Here is a 22,156-nt window from a genome sequence, read left to right as displayed (position 1 = left end):
AATACTGAGCCAGTACAAACCGACCGGAATAGTGCAGAAGTTACTATCGATGAGTGAAGCCCGCATTGGGTACCTGCATGCATGCATCACAACCACAACCACAACCAACCCCAAAACTCCCACTTGTTTCCCTCTAACGCGCACAACACACCATCCTCGAGTCACAAACACAAATTCCTACTTCTACAAATACACTTCCACAGCCCCAAACTTTCAACACTGCTCTTTAACATTCACTTCTTTTCATCATATCATATAATTACTAATCCACCCCGCAAACTATTTTGTTTCAAGTTTAATTGTATTTTTTATTATAATTTATCTTTTAATGTATCTCACAATTTTTATATGAAATTATGTGATACATGGGCTAAAAATTTGATGATAAAGATGAATTAAGAATGAGCTAAAATCAAACTATATATTAAAACTTTAAAGACCTAGAAAATCAAATTGATCACTTTTAAAAATGTATACTAAAATTTAAAATATGAGAAACAAAATTATAGCCGCATTATATATAAGGGTGTAAAAATAAAATTAAACTAAAATATTAAAATAAAAACTAAATTGGTATAGTTATATAACTTTTAAGAAAAATAATATTATTCTTCCCATTTTGTCCGTTTTATTGATGCAATAACTTTTGTGATACATATAAAGAAGCGAGTGCAGAATGAAAGCTGTTCCTCATGCAACACCTCTATGCACCGTGTATCAGGTACGTGTCATCAGCAGCAGCTCCCACTATTCTATATAAGACCACCCTTCAGACTCTCTCTCTCTCTCACTAACGCAAACGCAGATTACCAAATCTTTTTCTAGAAACTCTTGTTTGCATTTCTTCATTGTTACCTTAAACTTCACACTCCACCATGACTGAGCGCACACAAGTACCTCACCATGTCCAAGTCCACACCACAACCCAACGCTACGAAGCTGGTGTGCTTCCTGGACCTGGCTATGAACGTGCTGCTTTCCCCCCACAGTTTTATGAACCTGGCGGCGGTAAGACTAGCTCTAACGTTGCCGAGAGAGTTCCCTCTGCCTCCCAGATCCTAGCTGTTATCATCGGCCTTCCGATCGGCGGCCTCCTCCTTCTTCTGGCCGGACTTACTCTGGCCGGAACTCTAACCGCGCTAGCGGTGACGACCCCAGTTTTCATTCTGTTCAGCCCGATTCTGGTTCCGGCCACCGTGGTAATCGGGCTGTCCGTGGCGGGGTTTTTGACGGCGGGAGCTTTCGAGCTGACGGCGGTGTCTTCGTTCTCGTGGATCTTGAATTACATCCGGGAGAGCCAGGGGACGGCGTCGGTGAACCTGGCGGCAGCGGCGAAGCATCAGCTGGCGGATGCTGCTGAATACGTGGGGCAGAAGACAAAGGAAGTGGGGCAGAAGACAAAGGAAGTTGGGCAAGATATACAGAATAAGGCTCAGGATGCAAAGGAAAAGAGTGCAAAGGATGCAAAAGAGGCAAGGGATGCAAGGGAGATAAAGAGAACAACAGTAACAGGAATAGTTGCATCAGACTAAGTATTGTGATATGATGCGGTTTATGTCGGCAAATAATAATGTACCTCTTGGTTTGCAGTTGTCAGTGGTGTCTTCTTGTATTGTATGTTGGTCTGTGTTTTGTTGTCTAGTTTCTTAGTAGAGGGACGTACTTCGGTTCATTTCATAAAAAGAGGTACTAGCTACCACTCTGGTGTATATAGATGCTAGAAATGTGTTCTGTAGTTCTTCATTTCATTGTAGAATTCAATGTGAAATTTGTTTTGTCGTTGGTTTTTGTGGTCATCACTTTCTTCTCATACAGGATACAAAAACGTAACAAAACCCATGTGGCTCAAGAACAGCGATACTTTTAAACTGTGATTTGTTAATTTTATTAACGTAATGAAAATCAAATTACTAGCAGATTGCACTTAGGAAGGTTTTCTTAACTGATGAGGACTTTAACCAGAAACCTTTTAGATTCGACACTAACATCTTTTCAGCATAAGGAAGCTTTGAGCTTCAGAAATATAAATGCCAAAGAGGAAATTAACTTAAAAGCTTTTCTAAATTTGTTCTCCAATGGAAACAGTTAACTAACGTATATATAGTCAAAACATAACGCCTTCTTCTCTAAAGCAAGATCCGCAGTGTGAATTAATGTTTTAATGTAGTTAAAATTTTGCTACGTGAGCTTGTTAAAACGTGTTTACAGTGTGAAAGATCCTAGAGTGTACTAGAGAAAAATTGTCTAATCAATGAAGAACATTCAATGTAGTTAAAACATTAAATTAAATAAATTGCATTTAAGTGATGGAATTTACAATTGGCGACATCCTCAGGCATCACAAAATTTTCAAGAAATGTAACCATAGGATGTTTACGAAATTAACAAGGCCTTAGTTGATTTCTTGATACAACAGCAAAACAAAATTGTAGCAGGGTGGGAGGAGGGAAGAGAATATTCAGTTCAATTGAGAAGTGGTTGGGGTTGAGGTCCAGGTTCAGCGTCATTGCCACCATTATCAGTTTTCAGCTTTGAATCATTACTGGGTATCCAAAACGTGAGAACACTTGAAGCTGCAGCCAACATGGCTCTGCGAGGGGCCCACTTCAAGCACAAAGGCACGCCGATATGGCTGCTCCAACATGCCACCTGCGTGGAACAAAACCAGATGCTCGTCATATTTTTCGCTATCAAATATAAAATATTGGCTTAAAGTGACTTTTTTATTTCTCAAAACTAAAAGAATTATCTACTCGCAATCCATGCCAAATAATGTTGTTTCGAAGTTTATTAAAGAAAGATAATTTACTTTTTTACACAATTTTAGGATGCAAAACAAGTGTAAGAATAGTTAAACTGCTTATGACCCAGGACTCTTATTGATCTTCTTTTATAAATAAATATGATTAGTTTAACTGCTTATGACCTTTGAACTCTTATTGATCTTTTTTTATAAATAAATGAGATCTTCCATATTACATATTTTCATTTTCTTAGTAAACTTTGGTTAGATCCCTTCATTATTGTATTTGTTTTTCTTTTTAACTTTATTAAAATATCGGTACAAATTGTAATCCCTGAATTTTAAGCTCAATTTTTTGTCTTCTTCTCTATGTTATATAACAAACAAATCAAAGTAATTCTTTAATTTCCAATTGGAGACAGACGGCCGAGTGGACTTCACGCTGATCTGATAGCATTGTTTCTTTTAATTAGAAGTATTACTTTTTTTGGTTAAATGTAGAGACTAAATTCATAAAACTCTATAGGATTAAAACTAAAATAAAATCGTCAAATTTTGGTGAAAATTCCTATTTAAACCTAAAATATATATTATATTGTTCTAGATCAAAGTCTCTCACCTACGGTTAGTACATTCAAGTGTGTTTTTGACATTCTGTAAAAACTTACTTATCTCCTTTAAGACAAAAGTCGACCCATATGCCAATGAGACGGAGGGCTCTGCATTCTGCATCCCATAAAATTCAACTGCACCTCATACTTGATAAGAACGAATTCCTCTTCCTTATATTTATATTTAACTTACTTCTCATTAGCAAAATTCTAGAAAATGTTTGTTATCCTGAAATTTTCGTGTTTTTTTCTTGCATTAGTAAAAGAATCCTTTCACAAAAATTCCAGGAATGGTTGCTTACGTAGCCTATCCCTTGGACCTTTTTAAAGAAGGTTCTGTTACTAACATGTTTACCTTCTTTCAACCTCGGGAAAGAGTAGGAGAAATGCATCCATCATACATCAAATATGGGAGTTCGCAACTCAGACTTATTTGATATTTGTTGTATTTGATTTGATGCACAACTTTTGTTGAAAAAAGTGACATTAGTTAATGTGTTGTACGTGCCGTTATTTGACAATTTCCAAAGTATGATGGGTGTGCATGAAGAACTACCACACTCATCCATATGTACGACCAATTGGTGATGCTTGCTTTGCGTAGACTGACTTTGGCAATCCAACAAAATTGGTCAAAATTTTAGGCTTCGTTGATCAATTCGTATGATAAAATGTCCTGCTAACAAATAATGCCTCCATTTCTTAACTGCTAAAAGAATCGTATCAACTCTCTTTCATGTATTGATTTTTGTTGTGGTCTAATTGAAAGCCCTTGACTCCAAAAGGCTAGAGGACATTCTTCTCGTAACAGGACTGCCCCGAACCTGTATCGGATGTCTTAGTTTCTAACGCAAACTGTTTGGTGAAATCTAGAAAATCCAATACAGATAACGTAATGATGGCAACTTTTAATCATTCAAAAGCTTCTTGTGCAACAGCATCCCAAAGAAAAGCGTTCTTTTTTAACAACATATCGAAGGATTCGGCAAGCTTACCAAAATCTTTCACAAAGCCCCTGGAATACCCTGGCCTAGGAATCCTTTCAACCCTTTTATGTTTTTTGTCACCGGCCATAACCACATAGCTCCTAGTTTCTGTGTTAACTGCTACACCCACAACCAAAATTATGAGATATTCCAAACTTGGCTACCCAAAAATACATTTCTTCCAATTTATTCTCGAATCATGTTGCAAAACATCCAACACTGATCTTCAATGTTGCAAATTGTTCCTTTTTGGTTGATGCTAAAAAGGAGTATATCATCAAAGAAAACCAACATTTTGATCAAGGCTCTATAATCAATGTAGAAACCATCTTCCATCTTTCTTTCGCACAAATATAATAGGACTATCATAAGGACTTACACTCGAATGATGCCTGCTTCCAACATTTTCATCACTAATTTTTCAATCTCAATCTTTTGGTAATGGGGATATTTGTATGGTCTGTTGTTAGGTATTTAAGAACCTAACTTTAGAATAATAGCATGGACTTGTCTCCTATGTGGAGGAAGAGCATCCGGGGCCTCAAAAGCTTGGGTATTCCTCAATCACCGGGTGCACCAACTGAACAACTTTGGTCTAATCTTCCGTTAAAATCTATCTCCATTTCAGAATGTACCCTTCCTCCTCTTGGAGCATGCCACGAATGGCCTTTAAGGTAACCACCAATTTAATTAATTCCAATTCTTCCTTCAACCATTTCTTTTCCGCATTGATTTTGAATTGGAGAGTTAAAGTGTCAAAGTTGGCTTTAATCTAACCCAAACTAGCCAACCATTCTAAACCCAACAAAATATCCACTGCTGCCAACCCAAGCAAGAAGAAATTTTGCCGAATTGTCAGTTCATTCATCTTTAGTACTAATCCCTCCCACATGCCTACACACAATCTTGTGACCATCTCCCACTTCAACCGAATAAGGTTAAGTATCAATCATTGGAAGCTAAAGCATGGTTGCAATTGTAGAAATATGAAAATATAAGTTGACCCACAATGAATCAAAACCACCACCTCGCGTCCCAACAATTAACCCAACAACTTTAAAGATCTTCTAGTTACGAGTCCTGCTATACTATGTAAAGATAATTGAGTCTCATGTTGCTTCTCAAAATTAACTCCCCAATTTTGTGCTCTTCTTCATCCTCTTGCCTTTCTATTAACATCATGACGTTAAGTTGTCTATTCTTGTAGACATGTATTGTGCTATACTTTTCAACACAACGAAAACATTCCCCATCCTAATCTTTTCTTGAAGTTCGGACTATGTCAACCTTCTAGAGTTTCCTTTGTTGTGGCCCTTGATAATAGCTCTTACCTTATTACTCCCCTTGTTAGTAACATGTTGAGAGAAAGAATTAGTTAGATTAGAGCCAAATATCTGGGTGGTGCAGAGATAGTTGATACCATTGATCTTGGAGATATTGTTGTCCAATCTTTTGTTCCTCTATAGAATAGGAAAACTCCTACTACTTTTGGTGCCGCCTATAGTCCCATGATGCCTTTGCATTTGCAACAACTACACTCTTTCCTTCTATAGCATGGGCTTTATTCATCATCTTTGAGAGATTCTCAGTCTTGTATAGCTTCAATTCTGATTTGATCTCATCCCACAATCCATTGACAAAAATTCTTATCAAATACTACTCTAGCTTTCGAACTGGGTACCAAAATTAGTCACTCGCAAAATTAATCTCTTGCTTAAAAGCCAAAAGGGATTCAAAAGGGTCTCCCATCAAGATTAGTTGAAACCTTTGAATGAGTGCATTCTTCAAACCAAACCAAGACTGGTTTGGGTAGCACATTCCCACCCCTAAAACTAAGGCAGTGCATTGCCTTCCATTGCCACCATAATTGCTTTCATTTTCTCCCCTTCTTGTACCCCTATCAGGCAGAAATAATGTTCAAGTTTTCCTATCCACCCCATAGCATCCTCAAAGATTGGAATATCCAACTACCTCCATTTATCACAATTCTTATTCCCCGTGTACGCCCTCACTTGTTGACCCTTCTTACGCATCATCATTAGAGATCCTCTAGTTCATGGAAGTTTCTGCACTCATAGCTTTCCCATTCCCTTCTTTTACAAATCTTTCCACAATCTTCTCTAAATGAGCAATGGGAGAATAATGTTGCACAAATTGTGCTTCGAAATTTGCATCCATACGAGACAATCTTGCCTCCATTTTTTCTTCAAAGCCTTTAGGCAGCAGTAACCCAATGGCCAATGTTCTCCCCAAAGCTTCCATTCTTGATTCCATCATTCTTGTAGTCACCATGTATAACACCACAAAGCCCAGAACAAGCTTTACCAATTTATATAAACTATATCAAAAAACTCGTAGGATAAGAAACTCTAAAAGGGGGAAAAAGAACTAGTTGTATTACACTTACAATGCACAAAAAGTTTACACATACAACTTCGACACTTCAAGGGTCCAGAACCTCCTGCTAACTACACAATCTTTTTCTCCCTATCTTCCCCCAAAATCTTGCAAATACTTCTATACACAACTTCCCAACATAACAGCTACAAAACCACTAACAAACTCTTTAGATACTTGAATTAAATCAAATAGTTGTACCTCTCTCCCTTATTTCTCCTTTCATAGACCTTATATCGCCTTTCATAGACCTTATTTCTCCTTTCATAGACCTTATTTCTCCTTTCATTTACATTTTTGTGAAACTATGATTAAGTACTTAAACAAAGTTCATGATCTTATATATGACTTTAACAAACTTTCTCTTGCTATCGATGAATATTCATCAATTCATGATGACATTTTGGGTTCTCTACTATACCCACATTAAACTTTTCTTACTATACCCACATTGAACTTTTGTTGGTTCGATTTATTATGTGTCAGACCAATTACCTACTGACATACCTTCAGACATCCCTCCTAATAATACCTCGACTTTGGTATTTAAACAGAATGACTGTAATAGATCTTGCAAGTGAAGCAAAGGTTGTCCCAAGTGTGATCAATGTTACAAGTTTGGTCACACAATTGACTAGTGTTATGTTAGGACACAAAATAAGGATAGGACTTGGAAGGTATATTATAGGAAAAATAAAAAATAAAGGGTGGTTAGTGCGGTTGGTTAGTAGTGGTTATTAGTAGTTAGTAGCAGTTAGAGCGGTTAGTGGTCTTTAAATAAAAGACCAACCGGTTTTGATGGAGGAGGGCCAAGCTCACCACACTATGAAAGCCAAGTTCCAAGTCTAGACCGTCTAGAACCATGTGGGAAGCGTCTAGACTCAAGAGGAGAGCGTCTAGCACAAGATAAGGGGCGGCTACAAGAGGAGCGTCTAGGAGGAAGCCTAGACCGTCTAGGACCTATCACTAGGTCCATGACCAAGCACCTTCACGCACAAATGGGTCAAGCCACGGATTGGAGGGAGAAGAACCTATACATGCTACATGGAGGCCCATTAGGGGTGGCTTAGTAGTTAGGGTAGTGTTAGAAAGCATAAACTTGTCTTATATGTGATTTACCCTAGATTTTGTGCACATTCTTGAACTTTGACTCACATGGCCGGTCATGTGCCCATGTGCTCCATGTGGAGTAATTTCCATTTCATTTAGGAAGCATTTCATCTTCTCTTAGCTTAGGATTTACGGCCTCCTTAGCCTATAAAAGGAGAAGCCCATCACTTGTATTTGCAAGATTAATGAGTAATGTTATGCTGCCCACATTGTGCCATACATTGCTTTTGCCTAGTTTCTAGGACCTAATCTTCATCTTCATCACCTACCATAGGGCTGGCCGAACCTCCCTTCTTCCATACACATCATGCACCTTCAAGATCACCATAGCTCCTAGGAGGATCTTGCACATCTCAATCCATAGCTTCCGCACCATTTTTCACAACATCCAAGAAGAGCTCCATGAGAATGCCATCAGGTTTAGTGAAGGGATTTGTGTTTGAATTCAGTTTGGTAGACAGGGAAAGTCCTGTGTAAAAGGAATAACAGTTTTACTTTATGGATGTTCTAAGTCTAAAGTGCAAAAATAATAATACAAAAATTATTTAGTAGATTTTGTGTTCTTGGTTTATCTTTGAGTGCCTTTTCCTTGGTTCGTAGCAAATTGCTCTGACCTGCCGGATAAAAAAAAAAAGGGAAGTGAGAATGGAACAGAGAACCGTGGCTTTAGAGAAAGTAACCAGCGAACAAGGGAGGTTAATGGCGGCGATGAAGACAAACATTAATGGCCTAAAGATAGACATTAGCAGGCTAAATGAGAGCATTCTTGACATAAAGGAATTGCTACGGAAATTCAAGAAGGGAGATAGAATGTCTGAAGGAGGGGAAAGCTCGGTGAACGGAGAAGAAAGAAGGGAAGACTGGTCCAGACACGGGAACAAATCAGATATGGAAGAGGAAGGGGAATTGAAACCCTAAACCAGGAGGGTGGAGTTACCTAGTTTTGAGGGTGCAAATCCTTCGGGATGGTTAGCCAGAGCCGAGAAGTTCTTCGAGGTACAAAGTGTCTCATCCCGAGAAAGTTGTAGTTGGCTTTCATCAGCATGGAGGGCAGTGCCAATTCGTGGTTCACTTTTTGGAGATAGAACGCCAAGAACCATTCTTGGGAAGAATTCTCCATGGCATTGAACCAAAGGTTTGGCGGAAAAGAGAGGTGTTTCGTGTTTGAGAAGCTGGCCAAACTCAAACAAAATGGGAGAGTGGAGGAATACATTCAAGAATTTGAAGGGTTAGTGTCACAGGCACGGTCGATAGGGGAGGAGCAATTGTTGCGGTATTTCTTTGCGGGATTACAACCCAAGATTCGAAACCAGATCAGACCTCATGATCCAAAAGAGGTGATGAGAGAAATGGAGATTGCGCTTGATGTAGAAGAGGCTTTCAAGGAAGAAAAGGGGGGGCAACAATGGGTAGAGGAGTATGGCTTCATTTGGACATACGAGAATTACAGATCGTACTGAAGTGTATTGGGAAACAATGGGTCGATGACGTCTAGTATGGCTAGCAATGCGAGAAAGGAGACTGCTTCCTCCAGCAGAGAGTTTCAGCCAGGAGAAGGATCAAGGAACAAGGGTTCCAGGACACTCCCTTATCCAGAGTATGGGAGACAAAGGGAAGAAGGAAGAAGCTTCCACTGCAGAGGGGCGTAATCCAGGACATTGCTGTCCAGAGAAGAATTTGAGGGTAATTATTTGTGCAGAGGATGAGGGAGGCCCAAAAGAGGAGAATCAAGGGTTGCTGAAGAAGATGTAGGACAATGTAAAGGAGGAAGAAGATGGGAAGGAGTATTGACAAATGGAGTTATCCCTTTTTTCTGCTGGGGGATTAACACAACCTCATACCATGAAGTTACAAGGGACAGTGAAGGGTAGAGCCGCAATGGTGTTAATTGATAGTGGGGCTAGTCACAACTTATCTCTACAGCGTTGGTCAATCAATTAGGATTACATGTGGAACCCACACCTACGTAAAATGTGAGACTAGGGGATGGCCATAAAACGACAGCAAGTGGATGTTGTCCTGAGGTAGAGGCACATATAGGAGACTATATGGTCAAGGCGGCCTTCCTATTTGAATTAGGGGGGTGAAGGTGATATTAGGGGTGGTGTGGTTGGCAACTTTGGGGGAAGTGAAAGTAAATTGAAGGACGTTGACCATGGATTTTTGTATGGAAGGTAAAAAGGTGCATATCAGAGGAGACCATAGGTTGGATAGAACGTTAGTAACTCCGAAAGCACTCAAAAAAGAGGAGATCGAGGCGGTGTCCCTTGTATGGGGGATGGAAAGTGCTGATCAATCAAACCCAAATCAGTCCTGGAGTCATCAGGAGCTCACTGGTTTCACGTTGTCACAGGCAACAGATTTGGAGGAGGTTTTGAAGGAGTATGAGGGGGGTTTTGAAGAACCCAAACAACTACCTCCCAACAGGGAAATTGACCATAAAATACCCATTAAAGCAGTGGTAGACCCCATGAATGTAAGACCGTACAGATACCCCCATCTAATGAAGACGGAAATAGAAAAACAGGTGGAAAATGTTGAAGATTGCGATAATCAGACCAAGTAATAGTCCCTACTCGAGTCTGGTGATCCTCGTAAAGAAGAAGGATGGCAGTTGGAGATTTTGCGTTGACTACAGGGACCTTGAATAAGGCGACTATTCCGGATAAGTTTCCTATTCCGGTGATAGAAGAATTGTTAGACGAATTACATGGGGCACACTATTTTTCCAAGGTGGATCTTAGGGCGGGGTATCACCAGACCCGCATGCATGAAGCAGATATACATAAGACCGTTTTTTGTACCCACCATGGTCATTATGAAACACTTGTCATGCCTTTCGGACTAACTAACGCACCGACCAATTTTCAGTGCACCATGAATGGCATATTACAGTCGTATTTGAGGAAGTTTGTTTTGGTTTTCTTTGATGACATTTTGATTAACCGCCGAACCTGGGAGGAACACTTGTCACACTTGGAACAGGTTTTAAAGACTCTACAACACAACCAGTTCTACGCAAATCACAAGAAACGTGAGTTTGGCAAGCAGAAGGTGCAGTATTTGGGACATATCATTTTGGGACAAGGTGTTCAAATGGATCCTCAAAACTTCAGTCATCCTGCTGTGTCCAATACCCAAATCTTTGAAAGCTTTAAGAGGATTTTTGGGTCTCACGGGTTACTATAGGAAGTTCATTTATAACTATGGAAGAATGGCTAGACCCCTAACACAGTTGTTAAAAAAGGGAAACTTTGTGTGGACAACAGAAAGCACGAAAGTCGTGCAACAGTTGAAGTTGGCAATCACAACAGCCTTGGTGTTGAGGATGCCCGATTTCAACCAACCTTTCTGTATCGAGTGCGATGCATTGAGAACAAGCATAGGAGTGGTGCTATCTCAAAACAAACAGCCAATTGCTTTTTTCAGGCCTTTAAACTTCAATTACCAGACACAGCTCGAATACACCCAGTGTTCCATGTGTCTCAACTAAAGCTAGCGGTGGGGCCATACGAAATTCAACCCAGGTTGCCTAAAGAGTTACAAGGACCAGTGGGAAATTATTATCCAACAGAGATCTTGGATAGACCTGAATTATCCGTTAAAGGAGCATCCATTCCACAAATCTTAATAAAGTGGAATGAGGGGGATAGGGACACGGCAACATGGGAGGATGTGAAGACCATTCAGGAACAGTTTCCAGAATTTAACCTTGAGGACAAGGTTGCTTTGTCTGAGAGGAGTAATGTTAGGACACAAAATAAGGATAGGACTTGGAAGGTATATTATAGGAAAAATAAAAAATAAAGGGTGGTTAGTAGTGGTTATTAGTAGTTAGTGCGGTTGGTTAGTAGTGGTTATTAGTAGTTAGTAGCGGTTAGTGGTCTTTAAATAAAAGACCAACCGGTTTAGTGAAGGGATGTGTGTTTGAATTCAGTTTGGTAGACAGGGAAAGTCTTGTGTAAAAGGAATAACAATTCCTTTGTGGATGTTCTAAGTGTAAAGTGCAGAAATAATAATACAGAAATTATTCAGTAGATTGTGTTCTTGGTTTATCTTTGAGTGCCTTTTCCTTGGTTCATAATATGTTATGTGTTACACGGTCACCCCCTTGATTTGTTGTTGTTGCACACACACCTCTATCTATGTCCCTACTTCTAGTGACAACCCTTTTGATGTTTTTGGACCTTAGACTTTTTTTCACAACTGTCTCATATGGTATAAGGATTAGACCTCTAAATCCAGTAATTCAATTGCATACACAGACACTTCATTTGCTGGTCTCACTCAGCCACCTTCCTTAGTTTGAGTCCTTGACTTTGGTCACAAATAAAATCATCTGATAATAAATCTCTATTCTCCTCTTTCCTTTTTCAATTATTTACCTTTAGCCCTTTCGACTAATGGCTCCTAAGCCCCACCCCATGGTGTTGGTATTGTTGACCTTATGCCTTTTCTATCCATTGATAATGTAATTAATTTTTTGAGTCTTTATTTAATTTATTATTTTTTAGTTGTCTCACTCATTCCCTTTATTGTATACTATAGACTTTGCTTCCTTTGAAGACTAGAGTTTAGGTAGAATGATTGGACATCAAATGTGAATCTCATGGTCTCTATCAACTTAGGATTTCTGCTCATGCTTGCTCGGTGGAGAATTTCCTTCACTCATCCATGCTCAATTAGGTCATCCTAACCTTGCCAAGCTACAACTTCTTGTACAATGCCTGTCTAAGTTGTCCACCTTGTCATGTGAGTTGTGTCATTAGACAAAATAGTCGTAGAATTTTTTCCAAAAGCGTTCCCAATAGAGCTTTGTCTATTCTTAATTTAGTTCAGTCAGATATTTAAGGCTAGAGTTTGTGCCATTCGTTTAGGATTTCAATATTTTTTAGCATTCATTGATGATTATTCTCAATGTGTTTGGTTGTTCTTGATAAAAATTCATTTTGAGTTATTTTCTATCTGAATATTTTTATAAAGAAGTTGAAAATCAGTTGATATTTTGAGGTAGTGGTAACACTCATGAATACCTCTCCCATTCTTTCCAGACATGCCTAGCTTCTCATGGTGTTCTTAATCGAATTTCAGGTACAAATACCCCTCAATAAAATTAGGTAGCAAAACTCAATAAACTTTATTGAAACTACTCAAACTCTTTTACTTCGTGGTTGTGAACAATTCTAGGGTGATGTTTTAATGGCATATTATCTTATCAATCGCATGTCGTCTTCAATTCTCAACCAAATACCTCACTCTATTTTGTTTCTTGATCAATCTTCACCCTTTAACTCCTCATGTTTTCATATCCACATCTTTTCTTCACAATCCAAGTCTTGGCCTTGATAAACTATTGGCTAAGTCTAATAATGTGTCATAATAGCTTACCCTCAATCTAAAAAAGGATAGGTCAAATGATCGGTATTAAAAGTGAGTCTCATGATCTCTATCAACTTAGGACTTTTGCTTATGTTAGCTTAATGAAGGATTTCCCTTCTCTCATCCATACTCTATTAAATCATCCTAACTTTGCCAAGCTACAACATCTTGTACCATGTTTGTCTAAGTTGTCAACATTGTGTGATTCATGTCAATTAGAAAAACATAGTTGTAGTTATTTTCCTAAGAGTATCTCCAGTAGAGCTTTGTCTTCTTTTACTCTAATCCACTCAATTATTTGGAGTTCAAGAAATTGTTAATTATTCCTGATGTACTAGGCTATTCTAATGAAAATCATGAGTTGTTTTCTATATTTCAATCTTTTTATAATAGTTAAAAACAAATTGGTATTTTGATACATACTTTCTATAGTGATAATGCTCACGAATACCTCTCCCATTCTTTTGAGACATTCATGGCTTCCAATGGTGTTCTTCATCAAACCTCATCAACAAAATGGGGTAACAAAGCACAAAAATATATACCTTACTAAAATAACCCTTTTACTTCGTGGTTGTGAACAATTTTGGGGTGTTGTTTTAATGACATGCTATGTTATCAATTGCATGTGATCTTCTCTTCTCAACAATCAAATACCTCACTTTATTTTGTTTCCTAATCAATCTCTAGCCCTTTAACTCCTTGTGTTTTCAGGTCCACCTGTTCTCATAAACTCTGTCTTGGTCTTGATAAATTGTTGTTGATAATGTATCTCTTTAGGCTATCCTTGATCTCTTTAGAGTTTAGCTAACATCAGCTTTCAGTCTTCTCCTTGCTTTGTATCAATTTCCTTCCCTTCTAAGACTTCACAAGCCTCCATTACAACCCTACTTGTCTTTGATCCCACATACACATGTGGAGTACACTAGATCCACCTGTCAGTCCGTTTATCATCGCAAGCAACATTCAACGCCTTCAAATGAGGACATTTATTGGCTCTTCACCTCCAATGCCCATACTTTCCACACTAGTGCCTCCAATGGCCTTGTATGCACATGTTCAAACTACCGTAATTTATTTGTCAGATTGTCCTTGATAGGTATCACACCAATATCACCTCAGATACAATGATTTGTCAGATTTTCCTTGATAGGTATCACACCAATATCACCTCAGATACAACGATTTGCTTTTTCCCTCCATATGAATATACTCATTCATGTGATTTTTACTGTTTTCACTCATCATCCCATTAAACACATACTTATTTCTCATTACAAAGTATACACATTCACAATTTTCAGTAAATAGAGTAAATGTTTCATGAACTAAGGAAGCTTTTGCACATTAAGTTTAAAGGGTTTTAGTTGCCCATTAATTAAGCAGTTTCTTTTACCAAATTGAAAATTCTGAGGGTGAATCGTACAGCAGCTAAGTTTAAGGGCTATTTTTTTCGTATATTTTACCAATTTTAAATTTATACATGTATGTTTATCACTTTCTAGAGTGAAGTCATATTCAATGGGCATACTTCAGTAATGCTCAAAACCGAACCGCAGACTTTTGGTATATCTATGCATCATGGACCTACAACACCATCAGTTCAACAACAGACAAAAGTAATGGGAGATATTTCACAACTTCAATTATTCCACTAATGCATCAATAAACATGTCTACATCTAGGAATTATAGATGAGGGTTCAGACATCTGTCAAATTCAAAGCGTCCTTTTAGAATTAAATAAAAAATTATGTATACCAGAATCATATTATAGTAGAAAATAGGGAATACCTCAGTTTTCATCTCAATACTCCAAGCATGCATGGTTCCACCTCCTGAGCCTTAGAAATCAAAATTAAGAAATATTAATGGTAGAACAAACGTAACTTAATGTAGATGCACAGTATCCATAATGTCATGAATCGACACTCATTGACTATAATTTCATTTAAAGAACCGTGTATGTGTTAGGTTCCCAAAAAGAAAAACATGGACTCACTCACAGGAATCAGTTAACAGAAAGAATACTCTGTTTGATTCCAGCACGGTTCAGCCTTCACAAAAGATTACAAAGGAATATAGCTCCTTTCACACAGGTTTGATCCTGTCAAACATTACACAACAATTCAGCTAACCCCACCCATAGGTGGTTGGTCTTTATTTAAAGACCCCCCTAACAAACTCACTAACCCCCTTATCCTTTATTTTTAAATTTGCTTCTATGATACACCCTCCATGTACTGTCCTTTTTTCTTGCCTAACAGTATGATATATTAAAAATCACATTTCTTATGGACTACTCTTGAGCTCAACAAATTCAACAAGAAACTATAAAAAGGAAATCACAATTGAAAATAAAATGGCATTTTTAACAAGTCCTACAGTTTGGCCAGTCATCCACCTAATTGAAATGACCACATTGTAAATTGCTCTTATCAATTGCATATAATCACTTGAAAATGAAAATATGAGAAAGAATGCTTAAGAGACTAAAGATCTCAAAAAACTACATACACAGGTGACAGATAAGAATTACAAAAAAAAAGTTAAATTATTCTAATAAGTCAATCTATTCAAATAAGTTAAAATTCTAACACTTCCCCTCAAGTTGGAGTGTATAGATTTGTTAGCTCATGTGTTTTGATTAGTGTAAACAAATATTAATTAATAATTTTAATTAAGAACAGAATCTATTTTATCGTCTGAACATGCATCATTCTTGTAGAATTACATTGTTTGTTGGGTCTTTCTATCCTTTTAAGTTTAAGAACAGACTTTGCATCTGCCTGCATTGCAACATGCTGCATCTTAAAAGCTTCAAAACTTGTCAGAAACATGATTTGTCAATGCATCTATCTCAATATTTAATATAAATAAACTTGATATATTTATTTGTCTATGTAGTGGGCACCACAAACAACATCAATCACATCAACACTTCAAAAATATCATAAAAGAAAGAGGAAAATACAAAAAGTGGGGGACCAAACCTTACCCACTAATCCCTAACCCTTAAAAGGGTAAATCAAATGTATCTCTTATAAATACAAAGGACATCAACAAGAATATTTGCACTCAAAGCTTGAAGGTTGAAAGCATCTCTCAAGTCTATACATCAAAAGGTGTGCTCTACAAAAAGAATAACGTATGAAAGCTCTAAAAAGCTTGTTGGGTCAATGCTACCTATTTTCTGCTACAGCAATGAAGTGACAAAAGCTGAAAAAAGGGAAGCAAGTGCCTGTGCAAGACTATTAAGCAGAGCATAGTCTATAAAAAAACGATGAAATAGAAAAAAAAAGAATTTAATGCTAATCTTCAAACTGAAGCAAAGCATTTTGTTAGAATAGGTATTAAATATAGGTAGTTGATAGTTATATAATATTAGAAATCTACTATTTGTTGTACCTATGAGCTGTTTACTTATTAGCATTAATTACTTAAATATTCTTAAAGTAAAGACATAGGACATAGGACCCTCAACATTGTGGAACAAGAAGTCTTAAGAGATATCTTGGCACATGCCGTACAGACGCTATGCGTCAATGGTATAAAGGGCACAAGCCTCACTCCAAACTAATGCACATTCTTATAGGGTGGAAAATAGGTTTGAGTGAGGTGTCAATAATGGATTTAATAACACTAGAGAGTTGAGCATCAATCTTTTTCCATTGTTCAGGGTGTTTAGTAGGAACGAATTCAGCAATGGTGATGAGATGAGATTTGTTGCCCAACCCACTTAACCATAACACAATTTTCGAAGCCCAAGCGGAATGGTTAGACCTGTCTATCTTCTCAATACTAACATGATGGTTAAAAAATATGGGATAAATCAAGAGGAAAAAAATAAAGAAAAAGGTTGTCGCTGGAACTTCGTCGGAAAACTTGTCGAAGGTAGTGCCGAAATAGTTAAAGTGGACAAAGGAGAAAGGTTTGCAAAAAAGATCCCCTAGAGAGTGGATCTACCAGGACAACACGGTTTTGAGAAAAGCTTTAATACATTGTTAAACTCGAGAGAAGAGAGAAAAACTGAGCTAAAACCACGTGTTTCTGTGAGAGCGGGAGTGCTTTATTTATATTGAGAAAAATGAATCAATACAATAGATAAAGGAGATTTGATATCCTCTAAATACCAAATATATGATACAGGAACAAATAAAAGTGTTCTAATTTAATAGTACATATATAATTTAGATATTCCTAGATATAAAGGATCAGCCCCTTATCTCTGTAATTATAACAATATTCCTGATTATATAGGATCAAGCCCTTATGTCTATAATTAAAACATGTACAATGCCTAGACCTGATGCTCCATTTATAATTATAATTACATCAACTACAAATATCGTTAGTTCAACCAAAACCTAGAAACACTAAACTAATAACCCTATTTTCACAAAAAATAATAGTAGGAATTAACAAAAACATGGTTTTGTGCATACCAGCTGGAAATGAGATGCAGTGAAAAAAGAAACTTTTACAAAGCTAAATTATGAATAGATGAAATGTAATACCTGCCACCACATACTTCCCATCTGGAGTAAATGTAGCCTCTATAGTAGTACCAGGAGAGGCTTCCAAACTAAACCCACAGCGCTGCAAGTTAGAAAACTATGAACTTCCACATATTTTGAACAAACACACCATTGCATGAGGAAAATGTAATGCAAGAGATTCAATTATCAAAGAAGTTAACCTTTTCTCCTCCATATGCATCAAGAATATAAATATTGTTATTAGTAGTAGTCAGAAGCATTGATTTGCCATCATTACTGAATTTGATATCACAAACTTCAGCTGTGTCACCACCAACTAGAAAGGTGTCAAATGGACCCTACACCAATATGGGGCAATGTCAAAGTTGTGAAGTTAAGAAGCATGGCAAAATCTAGAGGAAGGTCACAAATACAAAACCTTGTCATAAGATCGAGAATCGAACAATTTAATAGCCCCCCCTTCCATTGCTACAGCAAAGACCAGACCTTGTTGGTCATATGCAACAGCAGGTCTACCACGTAGACGTAAGATGCCCTGAAAACTATAACAGTGAGCATAAATCGTAATTATCCCCTACAATTTTTCCATGGTGCACTGTGAAATTATTAACATTTTTAAGCCCAAACATGGGTTTAAATCGTAGGTGCACTCATGGTTGCATTATGGTTGTTGCATGTCAACTTCAGTCAATGCAATTGCAGTGGTTGCCACAGCCAAAAATGTTAAAACTGCATATGATGCAGTCCACAGCTAAAAACATGAGTTCAACAATTAACAAAATATTACAATGTTAAGTACTGAAAAGAAGCATACGTCAAAAAAGTAGCCTGTTTTCTAAATATTTTACTTGGTAATCTTGTACTATATAGGTTATTCACCAATATAACTAAGAATAGACATTATTTTAATTGACATTCGAAACTCAAATCAATACTTTAAATCTCTCCCTCCCCCAAAAACGAAAACTACCAACCTGGCAAGCGTTTACTCGTAGATCCCATATCCTGACACTGTGGTCTAGAGAACCAGACATGAAGCTATCATTGATTGGAGACATGCAGAGAGAAACAACCCTAAAGAAAGTCATAGAAAAGAAATCAGCAGTAAGGTCATGTATAACGAAGGTATTAACATACTCAGAGTCATTGACAAATTGCTACTCTGATTGAACATGAAAATACTATAACTATTGTCCAATCGGGTTCAAAAAAGGGTGAGGCAAAGGAAGCTTACTTTACATGCGACAATGAAACTTACAGCACAAGATAAACATGTAAAAAGTTTTAAGAAATCAAAAAATAAAATAAAATAACCATCCACCAAAAATTGAAAATAAGACCTTTTATTATGTATGATAAAGAAAATCAAAATCTTGGCGGCCAAATATAATTTCAAGCATGTGCTTATACAATTAATTATAAACAATGATCTTAGTCCTTCCTTACTAACAAAGGCCAAATATGTCCCAAAACAAAAAGAAAATGATACAACAATAAGAATCAAGAATTGTTTTCTGCCTAAAGCGTAGCAATTATAAAAGGGAAGCCCTTTTTCCTTTTGCAAGGTAAAAAAATCATTTATCTACATTCAAACCTAACCTCTGTTTGTGCCCTTTGAAGTATCTTATGCATCGGTTATCATACATTGATAAATACCGCAATGATTCTGGCACAAAAGGAATAAGAAGTCAATAACTGCAATCATATGTGGTAGTAGATGCTGATGAGCTATAACTTGTCAACTAAAATGGTTATATAGAGAAGCCCACCTCCGGTAGACTCCAAATTGTACTTTGAAGAGCAAATAACAGAGCTTGGATGATGAGTAAAACATATCCGATCGGTACCATGTTTCTTATGAGAAGTGGTCTTCAACAACCTGGAATTCATGGTAAAATTGCATAGAAAAATTATTCGTGTATGAAGCAGTAAGTAAATCATATAAACTGAATCATTTATTGAACAAACCATTTCACAAGGAAACAAAGGAAAACTTAATTGGTATAATTAACTGTGGGCAAAACTTTATTGTATTAACAAATTAAGCTTCTGCAATAAAGCAAATATCTTTTCTGGACAAAACGAAACAAACTTAAGAACTAAAATGGCTGCTTAGTGTTTGCTTCTTTCCTTCGGTATTCTTAATCTCAAAGGACTTATCATCATAATAAGCTACAAGCCAAAATACATGTCCTACCACAGACACAGACACGGATACGACACGGATATGGACACGGAGATATGTACAGTCTCTAAAATGTAGGACACGAGGACACGGATCTATATATTATATAATTATGAAATATATAAATTGACAATAAAGATTTATGTTCATAAGTATGTTTCAAATTTTTTTATAGCAGAAACATGTTTCTCATGGCTGATTCAAAAGGATTTGTTTCTTATTTTTGTAATCATAATAAAAACTTATATAATAAGTTTGAGTTTTTAGAAAATTAATGTATTTCTTCTTTTTAAAATTGTGTTAAAATCGTGCTAGAATGGTCAAAAATCTAACAAATATTTTTTGAATTTGACACTTCACCGACATGGACACACCATTTAAGAGGCGTGTCCGAGCCTCATCTTCTCGCACCAATGTATCTGCATTATTAGATTTAAATAATACAATTTCGAGAAAATATATAATGTTATAAGAATAGTTTAAGAAAACGTATGTGGTAGGTATATTTTTCAATGGATGAGTCATGCTACCTTTAAGTCAAGAGGTTACGAAGTTGAGCAATTACATATTTTATTAAATAAGAAAAATTATTTTTAAATGTTAAAGAATAAAATTGTGAAATTAAAAATGAAACCAAATGTAATTATAAAAAGGTGTATCCTCTTTATATAAAAGTATAGATGAGGCCGTTAGTCAGAAGACAAGTTTGAAAGTCTAAAGTGTCGGATAATATAATCATAACAGCCAAGATACTAACACTTGTTGAAAAAACACAGAAGTTAATAAGAATGACTAGAAAGATACAAAAATTATCAAATAGTAACTGAACAGAAAAGCAATTGTTTGTAATAACTATTTGGATCATTTCTAGTGCACACATTTGCAATACCACTGGAGCCATTTGCTGACTTTATCATAGATTCTCAACAACAAATTAAAATCACCCACCATTAAGTAAAAGAAAACAGCTAGGAAGCAGTGACACCTCATAGAATAGCATGTCAACATGTTAGACACTTTTGGAACAGAAAAAAAAACCTTCGACACATGAGTAAAACCTCTGAACCGTGTCGCAATTACAAAAAAAATTAGGATCAAACACATTTTGGACATGAGTAAAACGAGGGAACCAACACCATTTATTGGCTAAACACTTCCTAGACACTACTGACACACAAAGGTAAAAAGAAATAAAATATCAACTTATCTTAATAACAAGGCTCATAATGTTTTTTTGGTGAGTTTCATTTCCAATGACTAAACCAGTTTTTTGAACTATTAAGACTAAGATTTGCTTCTTTCTCATAAAAGTAAACTCACTTAGCATTAGCGATGTCATAAAGTCGCACTGAGTCATCCTCACTTGCAGTGACAAGTAAATCATCCTTTCGATGGAAATCAATGGAATGTATCTTTCCACCCTGCAAATACAAAGATAATTAAACCCTACAGAAAAGGCATAGTCGTGATGAAGCCACCATTTCCTCACCAAAAACAACAAGAATATAAGAAACCAATGAATTGTTCCTCAAAGATATTTGACTCGTTGATATTCCAAATCAGTCACGCTTTAAATCAAATAAAAATAACATAATATATTAATTTATAAAGTAAAAGCTTAATAATCTCAGTAATTTAATCCAAGCTAACAACGGCAATAAGTTCAGATAAAAGCGTAACGCTAGACATATGAACAGAAGGTTCCGTAATAGATTAATGGACCCTAACAGGATTGTTTTTCCTTGCAACGAGAAACGCCTAAATGTGACTGAGGGCACTAAAATGGAAGTGAAAAGAATGAAATTAAAGGGAATAGAAGAGTTACGAATTCAGAGAAGACGGCTCCTATGGACATGCTCCGAACCAAATCATCGTCAAGCTCCGTAAGAGACGACGTCATCTTCGCCGAGCAAAGTATCAACAGAGTGCAAGGGAAGTAAGAGAGCAGAACAATCCGTCGTCTCTTTTTCACAGTTCTTTAAATAATTAAATAATTTCTTTTTTTAAATTATAATTATATAAATTTTTTTAAATATCATATTTACAAGATTACATATATTCTAAATTATATTATTTTTTATTTTTAGTTAATTACTCATAAAAAAAATAAAATTATATATATTTTCGCTAGTGTTTTATAACGACTCTCATTATTTAATAAATTTATTTTATTTTTTATTTAATTAAATGCATAACTATAGCTTTTATATAATAGCAAGTACATAATTTTTTAATTAAAATTAATCA

At 36.5% G+C, this 22,156-nt stretch overlaps 2 protein-coding genes across 2 annotated transcripts; one reads left to right on the top strand and one right to left on the bottom strand.

The window, feature by feature from the left end:
* The first annotated feature begins 769 nt into the window (after positions 1-769).
* On the top strand, positions 770-1,782 carry LOC137823627 (P24 oleosin). The gene has a single exon (XM_068628836.2). It carries the CDS (start codon positions 876-878, stop codon positions 1,530-1,532), a length of 657 nt encoding a protein of 218 aa, XP_068484937.1. The 5' UTR covers positions 770-875; the 3' UTR covers positions 1,533-1,782.
* A 486-nt stretch (positions 1,783-2,268) lies between these two features.
* On the bottom strand, positions 2,269-21,880 carry LOC137823626 (Transducin/WD40 repeat-like superfamily protein). The gene is made up of 10 exons (XM_068628835.2): positions 21,735-21,880; positions 21,230-21,330; positions 19,494-19,603; positions 19,324-19,390; positions 18,699-18,798; positions 18,143-18,259; positions 17,925-18,062; positions 17,743-17,824; positions 15,020-15,069; positions 2,269-2,649 (listed from the first exon to the last, which is right to left on the bottom strand). Exons 1-10 carry the CDS (start codon positions 21,807-21,809, stop codon positions 2,464-2,466), a joined length of 1,026 nt encoding a protein of 341 aa, XP_068484936.1. The 5' UTR covers positions 21,810-21,880; the 3' UTR covers positions 2,269-2,463.
* Between the last annotated feature and the right edge of the window lie 276 nt (positions 21,881-22,156).

Source organism: Phaseolus vulgaris, chromosome 8 (genome assembly GCF_051622355.1).
Source record: "Phaseolus vulgaris cultivar YP4 chromosome 8, ASM5162235v1, whole genome shotgun sequence".
Lineage (NCBI taxonomy): Eukaryota > Viridiplantae > Streptophyta > Magnoliopsida > Fabales > Fabaceae > Phaseolus > Phaseolus vulgaris.
This window is presented reverse-complemented; position numbering and strand designations above follow the sequence as displayed.